The sequence below is a fragment of the Poromitra crassiceps genome, assembly GCF_964638095.1.
Source record: "Poromitra crassiceps genome assembly, chromosome: 4".
Classification (NCBI taxonomy): domain Eukaryota; kingdom Metazoa; phylum Chordata; class Actinopteri; order Beryciformes; family Melamphaidae; genus Poromitra; species Poromitra crassiceps.
In genome coordinates, this window is record NC_139626.1 from 9,654,599 (window position 1) to 9,675,499 (window position 20,901).

General features: G+C 45.0%; 1 protein-coding gene across 1 annotated transcript in view; it reads left to right on the forward strand.

Moving 5' to 3' along the window:
- baiap2b (BAR/IMD domain containing adaptor protein 2b) overlaps positions 1 to 9,687 on the forward strand; it is a 54,835-nt gene extending 45,148 nt beyond the window's left edge. The window contains exons 8-12 of the mRNA XM_083635642.1: positions 301 to 502; positions 910 to 993; positions 1,767 to 1,935; positions 8,059 to 8,096; positions 9,446 to 9,687. Of these exons, the coding sequence (XP_083491768.1) occupies positions 301 to 502; positions 910 to 993; positions 1,767 to 1,935; positions 8,059 to 8,096; positions 9,446 to 9,479 (527 nt within the window). The 3' untranslated portion in view covers positions 9,480 to 9,687. The remainder of the gene's footprint in view (positions 1 to 300; positions 503 to 909; positions 994 to 1,766; positions 1,936 to 8,058; positions 8,097 to 9,445) is intronic.
- Positions 9,688 to 20,901: the final 11,214 nt, after the last annotated feature.

The following is a 20,901-nucleotide window of genomic DNA, read 5'->3' on the forward strand; positions in this document are numbered from 1 at the left end:
CAGTGATGTCACATTGTGTGCTTCTTATCTTAATTCTGACTTTATTCTCAGAATCCTGATTTAAAGTTATAATCTCAAAGATTTTCATCTAAATAAAAATAAGAGTCACTCACAATGTTGATTGAGGCTATGGTCCATCTAATGATTAGATGTTCTATTCACATTCAGATGTTTTATTGGAGAGGTGGAGACTGGAAGTTAACCACGTCTCCTCCCCGTTCCCTTCACCCCTCCCCCCTCTTTCAACCACTCTCCTTCCCTCTCCCTTCTCTCCCTCCGTCTCTCTCTACCCACCCCCAGCGGAGACGCGCACGCTGCCCAGGTCCAGCTCCATGGCGGCGGGCCTGGAGCGGAACGGGCGGACCCGCGTGCAGGCCATCTTCTCCCACGCGGCCGGGGACAACAGCACCCTCCTCAGCTTCGGCGAGGGCGATGTGATCACCCTGCTGGTCCCCGAGGCCCGTGATGGCTGGCACTACGGCGAGAGCGAGAAGAACAGGATGTGAGCGTAGCTTCTGCTTGCACACACACAGATGGAGTCGCACATACACATGCTTACGTTTCCTTGTGATGACCCTTCATTGACTACAATCATACTTCACTTTCATATTTAATCCTCACCACTATAAGCCTAATTTGAACCCTTACACTAGACTCATTCTAATTCTGACCTCAAGCTTAAACCTAAATTAAATTAGTCCCTTGTCTACTCTTTGGCGGATTTTCCCCATCGTACTTATCCTATTTGAATAAGTATGTACGCGGTGCGCGCACACACACACACACACACACACACACACACACACACACACACACACACACACACACAACCTGACCACCAGACTGGATTTGAGGGTGTTTTCCAGCTATTTGTGTGGCTAATAATGTGTGGTGTTCCCCCTCAACCAGGCGTGGCTGGTTTCCCTTCTCCTACACACGGGTGATCACTGACGCCGGTGACGGCGACTCCATGAGGCAGCTCAGAGTCCACAAGTAAGTGTTCTTCACCCTTTAGTATGCAAGTATGTACATTTCTCATTATTGATTTCATGGATCGTATATTTATTCGTCCCTCCGTCCATCACACACAATATCTCAAACACAATTGACACAATTGTCTGCCCGCAATTGAGAGTTGTAGACTAGCACATGTCGCCCATCGTTTCTTTTCAGTTGACAGTGAAGAGTTTCACCAGGCAGGCAGGACGTAATGCGTGGGAGGATCACATTATTCCCCCCAGTTCCCCTCCCCCTGAACAGGCACCATTACCAACCAGAGGAGGCGCTAGTGCAGCGACCAGGACACATACCATTAATCCAGCTTCCCACGCGCAGACACGGCCAATCGTGGCTGTATGGATGCCCAACCAAACCGGAGGCAACATGGGGCGTGAACCTGCGACCCTCGTGTCGGTAGGCAAGGAATCTACCACTGCCCTACCCGTCACGCCCACCACTGATTGGATTTCCAGCATTAATATCACACTGATTTGCCCAAGCGGGACACGAAAACTGCCGGTCAAAACGCCACATTTTTATAACCCGTCGGGGAGATTATTTCAAAAGGCGGTCCATGCAGTTGTCCCTGTCCCACACAATAAACAACTACAAGCTGACATATCTCTTACTGATTGCCCCAGAGGGGTACTGCCTCGGGGGACAATGCGTTTACCATTGCCTTGTTGTGTGTGTGTGTGTGTGTGTGTGTGTGTGTGTGTGTGTGTGTGTGTGTGTGTGTGTGTGTGTGTGTGTGTGTGTGTTTCTAGCCTCCACCATGGGAAAAGCAGCAGCACGGGCAACCTTCTAGAGAGGGAAGACATGTCTCTCCCCGTCCCTGACTACAGCATGCACTCGCGTATGACGGCGCAGAGCGCGGCCGCGGCGCACGGCAGACAACAGCGGCCCTACAGCGTGGCCGTGCCAGGCTTCTCACAGGTGGGGGGTGGTGCCCTGCAAACACACACTGAAACCTGCGCCCACACGTTCACACATGACCCACTGAGCCATGGCACACTGACACCTGACCACACGTTCACACATGACACACTGAGCCATGGCACACTGACACCTGACCACACGTTCACACATGACACACTGAGCCATGGCACACTGACACCTGACCACACGTTCACACACAACACACTGAGCCATGGCACACTGACACCTGACCACATGTTCACACATGACACACTGAGCCATGGCATACTGACACCTGACCACATGTTCACACATGACACACTGAGCCATGGCACACTGACACCTGACCACACGTTCACACATGACACACTGAGCCATGGCACACTGACACCTGACCACACGTTCACACATGACACACTGAGCCATGGCACACTGACACCTGACCACATGTTCACACACAACACACTGAGCCATGGCACACTGACACCTGACCACATGTTCACACATGACACACTGAGCCATGGCACACTGACACCTGACCACACGTTCACACACAACACACTGAGCCATGGCACACTGACACCTGACCACATGTTCACACATGACACACTGAGCCATGGCATACTGACACCTGACCACACGTTCACACATGACACACTGAGCCATGGCACACTGACACCTGACCACACGTTCACACATGACACACTGAGCCATAGCACACTGACACCTGACCACACGTTCACACATGACACACTGAGCCATGGCACACTGACACCTGACCACACGTTCACACATGACACACTGAGCCATGACATACTGACACCTGACCACACGTTCACACATGACACACTGAGCCATGGCACACTGACACCTGACCAAACGTTCACACATGGCACACTGAGCCATGGCACACTGACACCTGACCACACGTTCACACATGACACACTGAGCCATGGCACACTGACACCTGACCACATGTTCACACACGACACACTGAGCCATGGCACACTGACACCTGACCACACGTTCACACACAACACACTGAGCCGTGGCACACTGACACCTGACCACATGTTCACACATGACACACTGAGCCATGGCACACTGACACCTGACCACACGTTCACACACAACACACTGAGCCGTGGCACACTGACACCTGACCACACGTTCACACACAACACACTGAGCCATGGCACACTGACACCTGACCACATGTTCACACATGACACACTGAGCCGTGGCACACTGACACCTGACCACACGTTCACACACAACACACTGAGCCGTGGCACACTGACACCTGACCACACGTTCACACACAACACACTGAGCCATGGCACACTGACACCTGACCACATGTTCACACATGACACACTGAGCCGTGGCACACTGACACCTGACCACACGTTCACACATGACACACTGAGCCGTGGCACACTGACACCTGACCACACGTTCACACACAACACACTGAGCCGTGGCACACTGACACCTGACCACACGTTCTCACATGACACACTGACACCTGACCACACGTTCTCACATGACACACTGAGCCGTAGCACACACCCTGGCAAAGACTCACATGTTTATTTATTATTATTATTATTATTTATTTATTTATTTTTTTGATACACTACGTCACTGCATGCTGCAGATCTCTCTCTGGGTCTGATACACTATGTTACTGCATGATTTAGATCTCTCTCTGGGTCTGATACACTACGTTACTGCATGCTGCAGATCTCTCTCTGGGTCTGATACACTATGTTACTGCATGCTGCAGATCTCTCTCTGGGTCTGATACACTATGTTACTGCATGATGCAGAGCTCTCTCTGGGTCTGATACACTATGTTACTGCATGCTGCAGATCTCTCTCTGGGTCTGATACACTACGTTACTGCATGCTGCAGATCTCTCTCTGGGTCTGATATACTACATTACAGCATGCTGCAGATCTCTCTCTGGGTCTGATATACTACGTTACTGCATGCTGCAGATCTCTCTCTGGGTCTGGGACACTTTCCCTCAGCCGACTGGGGTCGGAAGTGAACCATTCACTTGGCCAGTGATTGGCCAGTGGTGGATTCAGTCTTCCCCAATCAGTAACGACTTTGCGATTAGACGACAGGGGAGGCCCAGCCCATTTTTCGAATCGCTCTCTCATTGGTGCTATGACCTGTCACTCATTCAGTTTCAACCCCCCTAGACCGGCCTCAAACCCCAGAAGTGGCTGTGAAGTGGCACAGACTAATTTATGTAGTATGCGGAGAGACTAAGCCGGAGGTAACACGGGCGCTCGAACCTGCGCCCCCTCGTGTTGGAAGGCAGGGAATCTACCGCTGCACTACCCCGACGCCCAAGACCGGTGTCATGCCGAGTTTTGCACCCCCGCCGAGAATTGCACCCCCACCATATTTTGGGGCTGTTTTCACTTAAAAACAGGGATGCAAATCTCGGCAGGTACAAACCGCCGAGATTTGCACCCCCCTCCCTCCATAAAGCCAGGAGAGATCCCCAGGTCTCAAGGTCATCTGTACCCGGATTTTAAGCACCAAAGTCGGCTTCCATGAGCCAGAAGAGAGCCCCAAGCATGGAAGTCACCTCCACGCGGATCTAATGCATCAAAGTCGGTCTCCATGAGCCAGGACAGATCCCCTGGCTTGGAGGTCACGTCTACCCAGACAATTATATCATTTTTAAACAGTTAAGTTTCCGTATAAATCATTACAATAATGCTCCCGTGAGGTGGGGATGCAATTCTCGGCGGGGGTGCAAAACTCGGCATGACACCCGGCGTTCCTGTCTCCATCTCAGAAGCTTCGGAGGCTGTTCCCTAAACGTTGCCTGACCTAACTGCAGTTTCACTACTTTGTACTCACGCTGCAGCCAGATATAGCACAGCAAGGACTCTGCTTTGACAGGCTGTCTCTTTCTTCAGCAGAACAGCCAGTTCTCTGGTGCCGCCGCTGCGCTGCCGAGAACGTTCTGCTACATTAGCTTACATAAACGCAGGGATCAGTTCCCCTCCGCATCACACGTTCTGGGTCCAGTCCAAGACGTGACACCACATCGCGCAGATTGAAGAAGACTGCCTCTGCGCTCGACTGCTTCGGTCTCACGAGGGGAGCGCTTCTGACAGGCGTCCTCTGATAACGCAGAAAGGGGGGAGGGGGTTCACCCAGCTGACTGAAAAAAGGAGGCTCCTACCTCTCACACATAGGCAGCAGCGCTTACAGGACTGCTCGGCACAGTCCTGTAACACAGTCCTGTAACACATTCCTGTAACACAGTCCTGTAACACATTCCTGTAACACAGTCCTGTAACACAGTCCTGTAACACAGTCCTGTAACACATTCCTGTAACACAGTCCTGTAACACAGTCCTGTAACACATTCCTGTAACACAGTCCTGTAACACAGTCCTGTAACACATTCCTGTAACACAGTCCTGTAACACATTCCTGTAACACAGTCCTGTAACACAGTCCTGTAACACAGTCCTGTAACACAGTCCTGTAACACATTCCTGTAACACATTCCTGTAACACAGTCCTGTAACACATTCCTGTAACACATTCCTGTAACACAGTCCTGTAACACATTCCTGTAACACAGTCCTGTAACACATTCCTGTAACACATTCCTGTAACACATTCCTGTAACACATTCCTGTAACACAGTCCTGTAACACAGTCCTGTAACACATTCCTGTAACACATTCCTGTAACACAGTCCTGTAACACATTCCTGTAACACAGTCCTGTAACACATTCCTGTAACACATTCCTGTAACACATTCCTGTAACACAGTCCTGTAACACATTCCTGTAACACAGTCCTGTAACACAGTCCTGTAACACATTCCTGTAACACAGTCCTGTAACACAGTCCTGTAACACAGTCCTGTAACACATTCCTGTAACACATTCCTGTAACACAGTCCTGTAACACATTCCTGTAACACAGTCCTGTAACACATTCCTGTAACACAGTCCTGTAACACAGTCCTGTAACACATTCCTGTAACACAGTCCTGTAACACATTCCTGTAACACAGTCCTGTAACACATTCCTGTAACACAGTCCTGTAACACAGTCCTGTAACACAGTCCTGTAACACATTCCTGTAACACATTCCTGTAACACAGTCCTGTAACACATTCCTGTAACACATTCCTGTAACACAGTCCTGTAACACATTCCTGTAACACAGTCCTGTAACACAGTCCTGTAACACAGTCCTGTAACACATTCCTGTAACACATTCCTGTAACACAGTCCTGTAACACAGTCCTGTAACACAGTCCTGTAACACATTCCTGTAACACAGTCCTGTAACACATTCCTGTAACACAGTCCTGTAACACAGTCCTGTAACACATTCCTGTAACACATTCCTGTAACACAGTCCTGTAACACATTCCTGTAACACAGTCCTGTAACACAGTCCTGTAACACATTCCTGTAACACATTCCTGTAACACATTCCTGTAACACAGTCCTGTAACACAGTCCTGTAACACATTCCTGTAACACAGTCCTGTAACACAGTCCTGTAACACATTCCTGTAACACATTCCTGTAACACATTCCTGTAACACATTCCTGTAACACATTCCTGTAACACAGTCCTGTAACACATTCCTGTAACACAGTCCTGTAACACAGTCCTGTAACACATTCCTGTAACACATTCCTGTAACACAGTCCTGTAACACATTCCTGTAACACAGTCCTGTAACACAGTCCTGTAACACAGTCCTGTAACACATTCCTGTAACACAGTCCTGTAACACAGTCCTGTAACACAGTCCTGTAACACATTCCTGTAACACAGTCCTGTAACACAGTCCTGTAACACAGTCCTGTAACACAGTCCTGTAACACATTCCTGTAACACAGTCCTGTAACACAGTCCTGTAACACATTCCTGTAACACAGTCCTGTAACACAGTCCTGTAACACATTCCTGTAACACAGTCCTGTAACACAGTCCTGTAACACAGTCCTGTAACACATTCCTGTAACACAGTCCTGTAACACAGTCCTGTAACACATTCCTGTAACACAGTCCTGTAACACAGTCCTGTAACACAGTCCTGTAATACCTCAAATTCTTCATAGTGCCGTTTTCCTCCCCACATCATTCAGCTGATTGGTTGTAGGTCCATCCAAAGACATTTTGGTCTGCGCCCCTGGAAATTGTAATTAAACTGCGTTTCAGACTCATTCGCATTTGCTTATTGGTCTGGCGATGACAGACTAGTATGAAGTCAGATCAGAGCAGAGCTGGTTATGTGGAGGAGGAACCACAGAACTCAGAGGTGTGGAAGGGTTCAATTGGTTAACCTGCTGATTGAATTGACCACACACACACACACACACGCACGCACGCACACACACACACGCACGCACGCACACACACACACACACACACACACACACACACACACACACACACACACACACACACACACACACAGACACACACATCCTTCTTTATATCTACATAGTATGATGACAACTGACAAGCCTTCAAAGAATACTTCACCTTTACTGTTGACTCACTGCAGTGTCTCCTCTACTGTGTTCCTTTGCTGCCATCTGCTGGCTGCTTCTATTACCGCAGCTTTACCCCAATTATTTCAAGACAAAGAATAGTCTCTTAAAACAGACTGTCTCATCTACATCCGGCGAATGCAGCTATATACAGTCTGTACGTTACACCCCCAGAACATGCACAAAGAAGTTGGGAAAAAAACCTTCAGACAGGAAAGAAGTTCGACGGAATTCGACCAATCACGACACGTGTGTCCACGAAAAATGCGGCATATTGGATTTTGATTGGACTAATGAGCGGAAGACCCGCCTTTCTGCGATTCTGATTGGACTAATGAGCGGAAAACCCGCCTTTCTACTTCCCATTCCGGTTGGTGCATGATTCTCCCCCACGAAGTACAGACGGTATGGCGGAAGCATTTGAAAATAGCGGAAGCCAACTCGTCTGTTCTAAGAGACTACACAAAGAATTGATCACGATGGTACATGTGTGCAGTGGTGAGTATTATGATTTCTATATGGCTGAATCCATCCGTGTCTAATGTTTTTTCTTTCTTTCTTTCTTTCTTTACAGCCAGGGGTTGAGGAGTACGAGCCGCGCTTCCCCACAAGGTAAGACCCGGTTGTAACTTACTACAGACAGTATTTCTCATTTGATATTGAAACCATGGTCAGGATCAACTAAGTTCCAGTCAATCCAAAATCAATCTTTCTTTTTTTTAGAAAAATAATTTTGCCCAAAAAGATGATTGTATCTCCTATTGGGACATATTTCACAATGAATGCTGTGTCATTGGTAGATCAGAGGTTCTCAAATGTTTTTCAGCCAAGGACCCCTTACAAGATAGAAAATATACCGGGGACCCCCTCATTATGATTTGTGATTTTGGGCTAAGCTTAATGGTTTCCACGGTAACGTGTTTGACTTTTAAATTGATGTGTTTGTTAGATTAGAATGTAATCCATGAACCATTTTAGATTAAAAGCATAAGATATTTTCTTTTAACTATGAAGCTTTTGCACACACAAAATAGTTTTTATTTTTATTTTCCTTAAAACTTTTCGCGGACCCCCTTACAAAGTGCCACGGACCCCTGCGGGTCCCCGGACCCCCATTTGAGAACCACTGGATGACAGCTTTGCTGATTGGATTTTGTATTGATTGAACTGAACGATTATTGACTTGAACCCCCAGTTGAAACAGCTGGAAATAGACAGAGGTGGGATTGGGATGTCCAGGCACACACACACACACCACACAACACACACCACACAGGAGGACACAGCACGTTTTTGTTTTGTGTTGTTCTGTGTATCGTTTTTCAAACATTTTCTTTGTGCTATTTTATGTTGCTCTTCTGTTCTGTTTGCACTTATACGGTACAGTAAGATAGAATAATAAGTTAGTGTGTAGTGGGTTACTGCCAAATGGTCCATGTCAACCCATGTCTTTCATTTCTAATAGAGTACATTTTAAGGCATGTTAATTAGTTACGTTGGTTTCTGTGTTAAGCTTAAGTTAAATTCAGTTTGATTAAGTTTTTTTTGTTTTGTTTTTAACGAAAAACTCACATGCTTGCAGCACTTCCCACCCTCCCCCCCCTCCCTCCCCCGTCAGCCCAGCTAACTGACGCTACCCTCCGTGCACCATGCAACCACCTGCTTAACTGCACCCACCCACCCAATCCCAATACACTCACCATGCTTTAAGTAGCAATTCAAACAGTCATCCAAATTATAAAGCCATAATTCATAAATAACTACCACTATTTGATTAAAGCCACCCATTTATACAGGAGTCAGCTCAGATCCTGCTTTTTGACTGTGGGGGGGGGGTTTCTGATCATGTGTGGCCTGCGGGGGGTAGAAGTGGTTTCTGCCACCCCAGGTCCTGGTTTGTGTTTGCTGCTGTGTCTCCTGGGCCACCCCAGCTGGAAGCCTCTCCCTCTCTGTGTCCGCAGTTCCGCGGAGGGCAAATTGATTTCGACAGTGTGAGGACAGACAGACAAACAGGCACAGACTCAGCCAGCCACGCAATAGGACAGACACCTCGCTGCCCCCTCACCCCCCCCCCCCCCCCCCCTCTCCACCCCTTATCGCAATAAACTCTCGCCAAGCCGACCCACGCAAGGAAAAGGCTCCGGTCCGGATCTTTTCTCCTCCCCGAATCCCAAAAGCACCCACCCCTCTCTGTCACAACCCTCCTCCCACAACCACCCATCCCACCCCTACCTCCCTCCCTCCCACCCCCACCCACCCACCCACCCTTGCCCTGGGCTTTCTAACTGGGCAGTAGCCACTTGGCGGGGAGCCTTTGGTGCAGAGCGGTGCCAAGCCAAACCAGACTAAAAAGGACTGCGTGCCATCCTTATTCAAAATCGATGGAAACTGACTTTTTCTCTGAGGAAACTGTATCTTTTGCTTGTCTTTCATGCATGTACATGTCTTTTATATCGACGACAAAACAACTGATTTTAACAAACGTCAGCGCTCTCCATCAGAATGAAGATGTAAAGGATTTGTATATGGGCGTGTAAATTTAAATATGTTGATCCCAAAGAGGATTTCCTCATGTAAATATGACATTATTAATCTTGACTTTTACTGGGTCTTACAGTAGACTACAATAATTGTACCTTTTCATGCTGTGAGGTTTTGATAACCCCTGTATCCCTCTGCAACAAGAGGCTATGTATCACGTGTAGTGAACAGCTATTGTAAATGTTTTGTTAACTTATGGAATGGAGCCAGTCATTATCAAAGGTGACAAGAATGTTTACTGTACATAAATGTGCCATACAGAAGTGCTTGTCATACACTATCTATGATCGGTTTATATAATATATATATATATATATATAAAAAAAAGCACCTTATGAAAGTAATAATCCGTATTTCTGTGACTTTCTGTAAACACTTATACTAGTATCAATATAGGCCTTTGAACTTGTTCTGTATTATCAGGCATCTTTACAGACGGGCAGTGTGCCAGACGCACAAAACCAGGTGCTTGACTATCTATTGTGGTGTGTCTGAATATCTTACCAAGGCTGAATGGGGACAACCAACCCTCATCCCAGAGAGATGCAACGCTCTGAGTCGGGTGACACCAGAGACCTTTAATAGATAGAGACACCCCACTCCGGACTCCGTCAATAAGAAGAAATGGTACTCTTCCGGTCTCCTAAATGGGCGTGGCCATCAGCTTGTGATTGGTTGTCTGTCAGTGGTATGAAACGTCATTGGCTGACCAGTCTCCTACAGTAAGTGGGCGTGGCAGTGGCGAAACCTCTGTGGCACAGATACAGGGAGTGACTGGAAGTCGGGGTGTCTCTAATGTATCTATATTACATGTCTCTGGTGTAACTACCGTTCATGCATGAAAGAAAAGACAATTGGTACGGCTGCCTCCCTGAAACCCTCCGTCAGGACGGACGCATGGTGCTACACCACTTTCAGTCCCACCCACTTTAACTCTTTTTCTACATGAGCACATGACACAGTATAGTGCCTCTAGCTGTGTGGAGTAAAAAAAAAAAAAAAAAAAACGAAATCTGACATTAACACGAATAATATAAAATATACTCTTTAACATCAAATTGAAGACTTGTACATAGTGAAATTCTCAATGATAACAGAGAGACACTGTTGGGACTTTAGGCTCAAAGTTGGAGTGAACAAAATTTGGGTCAGTGACTTTTAAAGCGGCGTTTACATTTTGCCGAATTTATCTTCTATATATATATATATATATATATTTGGCACAGCTTCTCTCGTGTCTCTGCAACCTCGAAAGGAAGAGGGGTTAATTTGCTTCATTCAGCCTTCTTGTATTATTGTCTTTGCAATAAAAGGCTTGATAAAAAAAACTAACGAGTAAAGCATCATGTTTGGGGAATGACCTGTCTGTCTGTCTGTCTGTGTCTGTCTCTCTCTCTCTCTCTCTCTCTCTCTCTCTCTCTCTCTCTCTCTCTCTCTCTCTCTCTCTCTCTCTCTCTCTGTGGAAAATAAAGACACCGGTCTGCTTGTCTGTCTGTATGTCAGTCCAGTTAGTGCCTGTCTATACAGCCACTGTCCTGCTGTGGAGATCTGATGTAGCTGTTCTGTCCTCTTGACTTAGACTGCACCAGCAGAGAAAGGTCATTAGCTACCGTCATGCCAACGACTCTCAAAAATATCCATCTTTACAAGTCATTTACTCTTGACTCTTTTGAGTCTTCAAATTGTAGTTTCTTTCTTAAAATAAGGGGATGGAGGGGGACTGTGCAAAGTGTGATTTTGTTGATACTAGTGGATCTGCCTTATTCTGAGTAGAAACTTTTTTTCCCTCACTTGTTTTAAGAAAACGTTTTTAAGACAATATGAAATCAATGACTTTAAGATGGACTCATTGTAGAAATGTCCTTTGCTGCACATGTCTGCTGTGTCTCTCTGCTGTGCGTTCTTCTCCCTCTCTGTTATGTGTGTGACCTTAACCCATTGATACCTGATGCAGCATTTGGCTGTATATCCCTCATTTGTGTGTGTATCCCTTTAAGACCGCGAACCGCGTCACACGGTTCGCGGTCTTAAAGGGATACACACACAAATGCTGCATCAGGTATCAATGGGTTAACACCAGTCCCCCCCCCCCCCCCCCCCAGCTTTGCCAACCTCCCTTTTCCATCTCTGTTTTGATAAATGTAGAGACAAAAGTCGAGCGCAAACGACTGGAAGCTGCCAGTGTTTCTTCTTTCTGCACTAGAATAAGCCCAAGGTACGACTGCATCGCTGCAGAGATGGCGCACCAAAACCATCCGGGCCCAAATAACTCCTATTTCTATGTATCGATTGGTGTGCTTTTGTTTTGGACGTGTTTTTTTTTTTTTTTTACATTACAATAGGGAAGAAGAACAGAAATCCAAATACTGTACAGAGAAGTTATGGATATGTATTCTTTGGGGGGGGACCAAAACAGTGTATTGGTGGACATGGATGACCTCAAATGTATGGTGCATTTTGACTAAAAAAGCCGAATACATGTATTCATTTGGAAGGGTTTGTTGTTTCTGCATGGGTATACAGTATACAGTACATATGTACCAATATGTATATATATATATATATATATATATATATATATATATATATATATATATATGTATGTATGTATATTCATCCAGACCAGAAGGCCTCTGCATCCCAAGGGAGTACTGGGAAGAAGTCAGCCTTTTTTTATGAAAGGAGTTATTAATTTGTCTCTAAATTAATCTTCAAAGGGCAATGTTGTTTGATTCTTTCTCTTTATTAGCTCGCAAAATGAATCATGTTTGCTTAGAATCATCTACAGCAGTTGAGCAAAGATGCTTTGGGAACAAAATAAACGTGGTTACTCACTTTAATCACTTCATATATTTTTTTCAGCCTGTTTTTTTTTTATGCTAGAATAAAATGCTTATCATACTTTATTGGCTTGTGTTTGCTTGTTTCACCACATCTGAACTGAAACAGAGAGTATGCCTTTCTCAAAGCTCGAGTACATCATCGCTCCGTGACGCTCGTCCTCTTGCTTACGCATCAAACAGTGTCTCCTCTTGCACCTTTGGTGTGGCCCTTCATCTCTGGACCCAGGATGGTTCTCATCATCACTGGCCTTGTTGCATGTACTGTCCAGTGTGTGTGTCGTGTAGAATAGCAGTTACACCGCATCCTACCCCGCCCCCTGACCTGCCATACCCACCCACTGGCCTGCTCCTACTGCTGCTAGCAAACATAAAGGTACCTTTTGTCAACTCAACTCTGTGTGTGTGTGTGTGTGTCTCTGTCTGTGTGTGTGTGTGTCCCATCTATCCATTTTTACTCTGGTTTTCTATAACGCTACCTGTGTTTGTGTGGGTTTTGTATTCTGAGTTCACTGTGTTCCAGTCTCTATGCCTGTCTGTGTGCCTGCCTGTTGTCATTTGTGTTTTGTTTTGTTTTGTCTTCTGAAGTTGGTGTACAGATGCAGCAATCTTCACATGGCGTCTAGGCCGTTCATTCGGCAGCCAGCCAAGACTCTTGGCAGATGAAACAAAGATGAAACAGAAACTTAACTCTTGTGCACCATCACAATTCTTTGTTACACTTGTTCTGTTAGAGGACATAAATGTGAAGATATTATACCGTATATTTCCACCATTTCCCCATGTTTGGCATAGGGATCCATTTCATGTCAACTGCATGAAATTGATGCCAAACGTGGGGAAATGTGGAGAATAGTCAAACAGTAAAAAACTACAAATTTGAGGCCTTCTTGACTCCAGGATGAATGGTTACTGTAACATCAGCGAATTCATGCTTTTATGCACAAATGTCTGGAGGTTGGAAAATTTCACTTTTTGAATCACTAAAACAAATTATAAATGCAGACCATGTGATTTTCACCAATTGCCTTTTTTTTTTTTTTTTTTTCTTTTTTTTTTTTTTACAATTCCAAGGCCTTTGGTCCAGGATGAGAGCATGATTTTTGGCAATGCATGCTCTATGTAAAAAAACTAAATAAATAGCTGGAGCCCAAAAAACATCACTTTTGACTGGGAGTCAATAGGACAGATTCTGTCCTCTAATAGAACAAGTTTGAGTATATTTTACAGGATGATAGGAAGTGTCCTCTAACGTGAATAGTGTCACTTTTTCCCCCCACCCCAAAATACACATATGGGGCCAAATGTCTTACTGTTCGGACTAAAGATGGACAAATTTGCGTAGTACATATTTTCAAAAGGGAGGAATCCGTCCCCAACGGTGCACAAATTAATATACCTAAACTTAACTTAAAGGAACACTCCGCCATTTTTCAACCACCTTTTCTATCATTATAAAATGAGTAGTACATCAGAAAACTGTAAACATTTTTGCAGTCATTTATTTCGTTTTTGACAGTTATTGAGAGGTGATTTGAGTTAAGTTGGGGACCAGTGATGTCATTCATGCACAAATGACATCACTGGCCCACAACTTAACAAAACAAAACTTAACAACTCAACACAACTTGCAAAAATGTTTAGTTTTCTGATGTACTACTGATTTTGTAATGATACAAAGTTGGTTAAAAAATCCTTATAACATAACATAAGTTTCTCTAACGCGATGTTCCTTATGGTGTACTGTAACTAAGTACAGTTCTTTGACATGGCAGCCGAAAGGCCTTCTGCTGGGACCACCAACTGAAGATTGCTGCCACTGTATTTGGGGTATAATAAGTTACATCTTGATAATAACTTACAGCAATGGAGAGTTACTAATGAATCAAGGTTACAGTCTGTTTTTATGCCCATCTTTATGATGCTACATGTAGCATTTTATCATCAATAGGTCATTATCACATTCTTCATTTTGAGGCATAATTACCATAAGCATATATATAACGTATATATCATAGAGAAGATGGGCGTTACTGCATTTTTCATTGTGGCCACCGGGTCAGATTTGATGGGATTTTACGGTAATTCTCCAAAGGTATCGCAATTAATTGGACGCTGATAATATTGATGTTTAAAAATGCTGCAACAAGCACCTTTACTATTCATAGCCTTGTATTAATAGCAATAAAATATGCATCCTGTATCATGTAAAACATAAGAACATAATAGTCATTGTTACAGTATATTGAGCTGTGCATCATACTTCAATACAGTATATAGCACTAGCTACTTCGTTGAGAAGAGGCTGAATGTTGACACTGCAGGACTGTCTTTGCCTTCCAGTACAGGGCCAGAGTGTGCCCGCTTTTGAGTGACCAAGCCCCCTCGTAAGTGACTGGACTGCTTCAGCCAGTGTCTTCCTCTCGCTCCGCCTTTCACTACCACCTAAGAACCACTTCCTGCTCATGGGCTGTGGGTGTCATGGTGGACTGCGTCTTTTCCTGTTTTCATCACTGGGTTTTTTGCACAGCTGCCATTCATGATAATGTGACGTGATGGCATCCTGACGCTGGGTCTCCCCGACTAACCGTGTGGGCTGTCATTGGTTGGACATTCCAGGGAATACATGTTGCATGTGTTTTTGTTTTTCACTTTATTAAGTTCATATGCAAATTGCATGTTTGAGCATCATACACATATCAAGCTCCCCCTCCCCCCTACGGACTTTATTTCACTGCTTTTGTGCACCGTTGCTGATGGCATCATTGACAATTTTATGCATGATATCTGATTCATCAAATAACAATTACAAAAACGAAAGGTCGTTCACCATATTTGTTCTTTACTTCTTCCCAGCACCATCCCACCCATGGAACCAGCTGTGGAGGCCCCAGCCAAGCCGCCCATCTCTGATAATGACCATCCGGATGAAGTCCAATACAACTTGGTGGAGAAAGCCTCCCCTCACCACCCTGGGCTTTACTGAACCGATGCCACCATGCCTCCCCTCACCACCCTGGGCTTTACTCAACCCCGCCAATGCCCCCCCCCCCCCCCCCCCCCCATGCCTCCCCTCGCCTCACCCTGGGCTTTACTGGACCGACCCCCCCCCCCCCCCCAAATGCCATTATGAACCGACCTCCCCCATGCCATTACTACTGTAGGCTATGTGTAGGTGGATTACCGGCGCTGGTGCTTCCTCATCACAACTACCACTTCACCCTCTCCCTTCAGCCATGAGAGCTTGATTCAACCACAATACTAGTGCTACTATACAATAAGACCTTCAATATGACCAGCAGTGAACTGTACCACAACAATTCACAATGACAATGACTACTGTATGAGATCCTGTAAATAAATAAAAGCTATATATGATTTATATTGGATCTTCTAGGATGACAAGCACACTGCCGAACAGTCCACAATATCTGGCTTTGCTCTTAATTGTTTCCCATTGAATTGTATGTAAAGGCATGGATTCACAGGGCAACTTCTTTAGGTTAACACTTACAGTATGGGTGACATCATAATAACATAGGAGGACTTTGTGGCCAGAAAACTTGGAGTGTTGTTGCCCATTTACGTTGCCCGGAATATTGCCGAGTATATGTTGCCCAAAATATTGCCTAGTAGGCTATATCACCACTCTAAGACTGATTACTGGCTTCTCATCTAGCTAGACTCTGGGATCTCCAGCCTGCCAGAGGTGAAGGAAGCCAGACTCCATGTGCTTTGAAAAGCTAGCTCTCTGCCCCTGCCTTGTCAATAAAAGGGCTTTAACATTGGTAACCTACGCATCCCTTCAGGTGCTCCACTCATTAGCTTCACTTGTTAGCATTGCCTGCCTTCTCACCTGGCATGCACTATACCCTCTGTAATGTTGGGACTTGTTGGCACAAGGACTGATGGAGGTACGACATCCAACACCGTCATTCGCACCCAGAAAACAGAAAAGGGCATCACTCAATCGTCTGAACCAAGATGGTTTCACAGAACAATCTCAAGCCCAACAGAGATGTTTCAGCAGACTGTGGAGATAACAGAGATGTTTCAGCAGACCGTGGAGATAACAGAGATGTTTCAGCAGACTGTGGAGATAACAGAGATGTTTCAGCAGACCGTGGAGATAACAGAGATGTTTCAGCAGACCGTGGAGATAACAGAGATGTTTCAGCAGACCGTGGAGATAACAGATGTACGGACGAGTCCAGAGATGTTTCAGCAGACTGTGGAGATAACAGAGATGTTTCAGCAGACCGTGGAGATAACAGAGATGTTTCAGCAGACTGTGGAGATAACAGAGATGTTTCAGCAGACCGTGGAGATAACAGATGTACGGACGAGTCCAGAGATGTTTCAGCAGACCGTGGAGATAACAGAGATGTTTCAGCAGACCGTGGAGATAACAGATGTACGGACGAGTCCAGAGATGTTTCAGCAGACCGTGGAGATAACAGAGATGTTTCAGCAGACCGTGGAGATAACAGATGTACTGACGAGTCCAGAGATGTTTCAGCAGACCATGGAGATAACAGAGATGTTTCAGCAGACCATGGAGATAACAGAGATGTTTCAGCAGACTGTGGAGATAACAGAGATGTTTCAGCAGACCGTGGAGATAACAGAGATGTTTCAGCAGACTGTGGAGATAACAGAGATGTTTCAGCAGACCGTGGAGATAACAGAGATGTTTCAGCAGACTGTGGAGATAACAGAGATGTTTCAGCAGACTGTGGAGATAACAGAGATGTTTCAGCAGACCGTGGAGATAACAGAGATGTTTCAGCAGACTGTGGAGATAACAGATGTACTGACGAGTCCAGAGATGTTTCAGCAGACCGTGGAGATAACAGATGTACGGTACTGACGAGCAGGGGCGGACTGGGATCATAATTCAGGCCGGGCATTAGATACCAAGCAGGCCAGGCCAATACGGGCCGACGTGCGTGCCGGCGTCCGAAGGGCGGCGGCGAAAAATTTGGGGCGTTTGAAGCTCAATTTGGGGCGTTTGAACTCCCAATTTGGGCCGTTTAAAGCCAGATTTGGGTCGTTTAAAGCCAGATTTGGGCTGTTTGAAGCCCGATTTGGGCCGTTTGAAGCCCAATTTGGGCTAAATAAAATTAAAATAAATTTGCAAAAAAAAAAAAAAAAATTTTTTTTTTTTTTTTTTGGCAGGCCAGGCCAGGCCAGGCCACCGGGCATTTGCCCGACGTGCCCGATTATGCAGTCCGCCACTGCTGACGAGTCCAGAGATGTTTCAGCAGACCGTGGAGATAACGGATGTACTGACGAGTCCAGAGAAATCTACAGCATCTTTGGAATAGATTTGGACTGAATGATCGCATCCAAGTATAAAGCACACTACTCATAGTACTGTATCTTCAATTAATTGTATATTCGCAGGAACTCTGATGTTATTACTAAATATTACTTAAAAATGCTGCACTTCATCAAATATGCAGCAGTTAAGAAATACAATCTACTGCTTCTGAAAATGTCATTATTTTGATGGTTTGAATAATATTGTTCGTAGTGAACAAGGGATTTCTACAATCTTGTACTTAAAGCAACTCTTCATACAGACAAACATTCAATTACACAATCAACCAATGAAAAGCTTTGTGTGACTGCATATCGTCTACATACGTCTACTATAACTTTAAAATAACTGAGGTATGTGATGCAGATGGACGAGTGATCACGGTTAGACCGATATATCAGTTTGCCGATATTTTTGGCTGATATTGGTCTTTCAGTCATAAATAGGCCTATATAGAATATCAGCACACAATATGATCAACTTAAAAATATTGGTATTGGTGTCTGTATCGCGCCTTCAAAAGCCCATACCGGTCAAACCCTAAATGACAGATGAGGAATACAAAACCGGGCACTGTTGTCTGTCTGTGGTTCTCAACCTTTTCACACCAAGTACCACCTCCGAAATTACCACCATATGAAAGTATGAGAGGGAGGGAACCCTGCGTACCACCACTGGTACCTGTACCACAGGTTGAGAACCACTGAGAGTCAAGATAAAAGCTGGCAATTTACCGGTGTCATTGGGCTATATAATGTGATGGCATACAGTCTATTTTTCAAACAATTTTGAAAATAAATAATCAAGTATTTACCCATAATTTATATCAGTGGTTCTCAAACTTTTTTCACAGCAAGGACCCCTAAACTGACACAAATTAGACCACAGATCTCCATTTGATAAGATTTTGTCCCAGGGTCCCCCATCTGATAACGTTTTAGCTTTTGCGACGACCCTCCCACTCTCCTGGCCCTTTAATGCAGGAGCCTGGTGTTGGGGTCATTAGGCTGATTGGGTGCACCTGGGCCCGGTGCACTCCTTGGGCTTAAGAAGACCTTCAGACCATTCACAGTCTCTCTCCCTCCTCACATTGGAGGCAGAGAGACTGAATGAGGAGGGAGAGAGACTGAATGGTCTAAAGGTCTTCTTAAGCCTGTGAGTGCACCGGGCCCAGGCACACCCAATCAGCCTAACGACTCCAACACCAGGCTCCTGCAAGACAGTGTGAGAGGGTCGTCGTCACACTTTTAGATGTTTTATTACTGAAAGTGTATGAAACTTATGACACAAATACGCATACATTCTGTCATTCTGTTACTTATGGTTGGAATTCTAATGAAAATGGATTGCCCTTCTTCTTTGGGTTCCCGTACCCCACTTTGAGAACCACTGCTTTAAATGACCTGTACAGTAAGCTTATATAACAAGAATATACACAAGAGATTTTCCAAATGTATTTTCTATGATTTTACATTTGTATTTGCTTCTCATCAAATTCCCATGTGTAGTGTGTGTGTGTGTGTGTAAATTTAACTATGATTTAGAGGCAGCCATGATTAAATCAAATAAAGCAATTATGCCAGAATCATATTAGAGTATAGGCTACAATTCAGTCAGTTCCTCTCTTCATGTGAACATAGTCACACAGAAAACGCATACAAATGTCAAAAGACGTATTAGATGTGTAAAACAGACTTTATTTATATTTGATAGAAGGTACAGAAAGTAATGATGTGACCAAGTCAGTGTGGGGGCACATATTACTAACAGTATCCCTAACTGAAACGACTCCTGCTCGTTTTCACGACCAGTACAAGGCCAAATCTGCTGCCATTATGTTTCCCTCCTCTCACATTTTGGGCTAAAAACAACAGGCTACCTCCATAGCCGCCATGTTCTTCCTGTTTGCCCCCGGGCCAGTGGCCACACATCAACATCTCTTTGCAACAAACACAAGAGATATATCTTCTTTTTACCCTCTCTCTTCCACAATACTCTTCCAATACTCTTTAAAAGTCTTTTTTGCCGAGATAGAAAAATATGACCGACAGCTGTCTCGATGGTGCTATGCTAAACTCCTCAAATAAAGTTTGGAAACGTTATTTCGGTCGATTATTTCTCCCCTTTAATAATACCAGTTGGTATTGTATTTTATATCGTTGGAAAGCCTGATTAGTCACCTTTACAACGAGGTACAACTTGTAAGGACGGTGCATTCGTGGAATGAGCAACACAGCTAACCGTGTGGGTAGCGCCCCCCAAAAATGTGCCAAAATCCTCTGCAATATTCTTCTGTTGGTATTCACTCTTGTTCTGAGTTGCTTGAGGGATTTGGATGATTGCACTCTCCCACAGTAATAAGGAAAAAACAACACATATTGGCCATTTTTACACTTTATTCATTTGACACTGTCAGGGACCTCAGTAGCGTGTGGAAGATCCATATGCAGCCACAACAGCTTGGCACCTCCTCATGCTGGTCACCAACCTACCCACATTTTGCTGCTGTGGGAGCCAATCCACCAAGCAACTCAGAACAAGAGTGAATACCAACAGAAGAATATTGCAGGGGATTTTGGCACATTTCTTGCCGGCGCTACCCACACGTTTAGCTGTGTTGCTCATTCCACGAATGCACGATCCTTACAAATTGTACCTCGTTGTAAAGGTGACTAATAAGGCTTTCCAACGATATGAAATACAACACCGATTG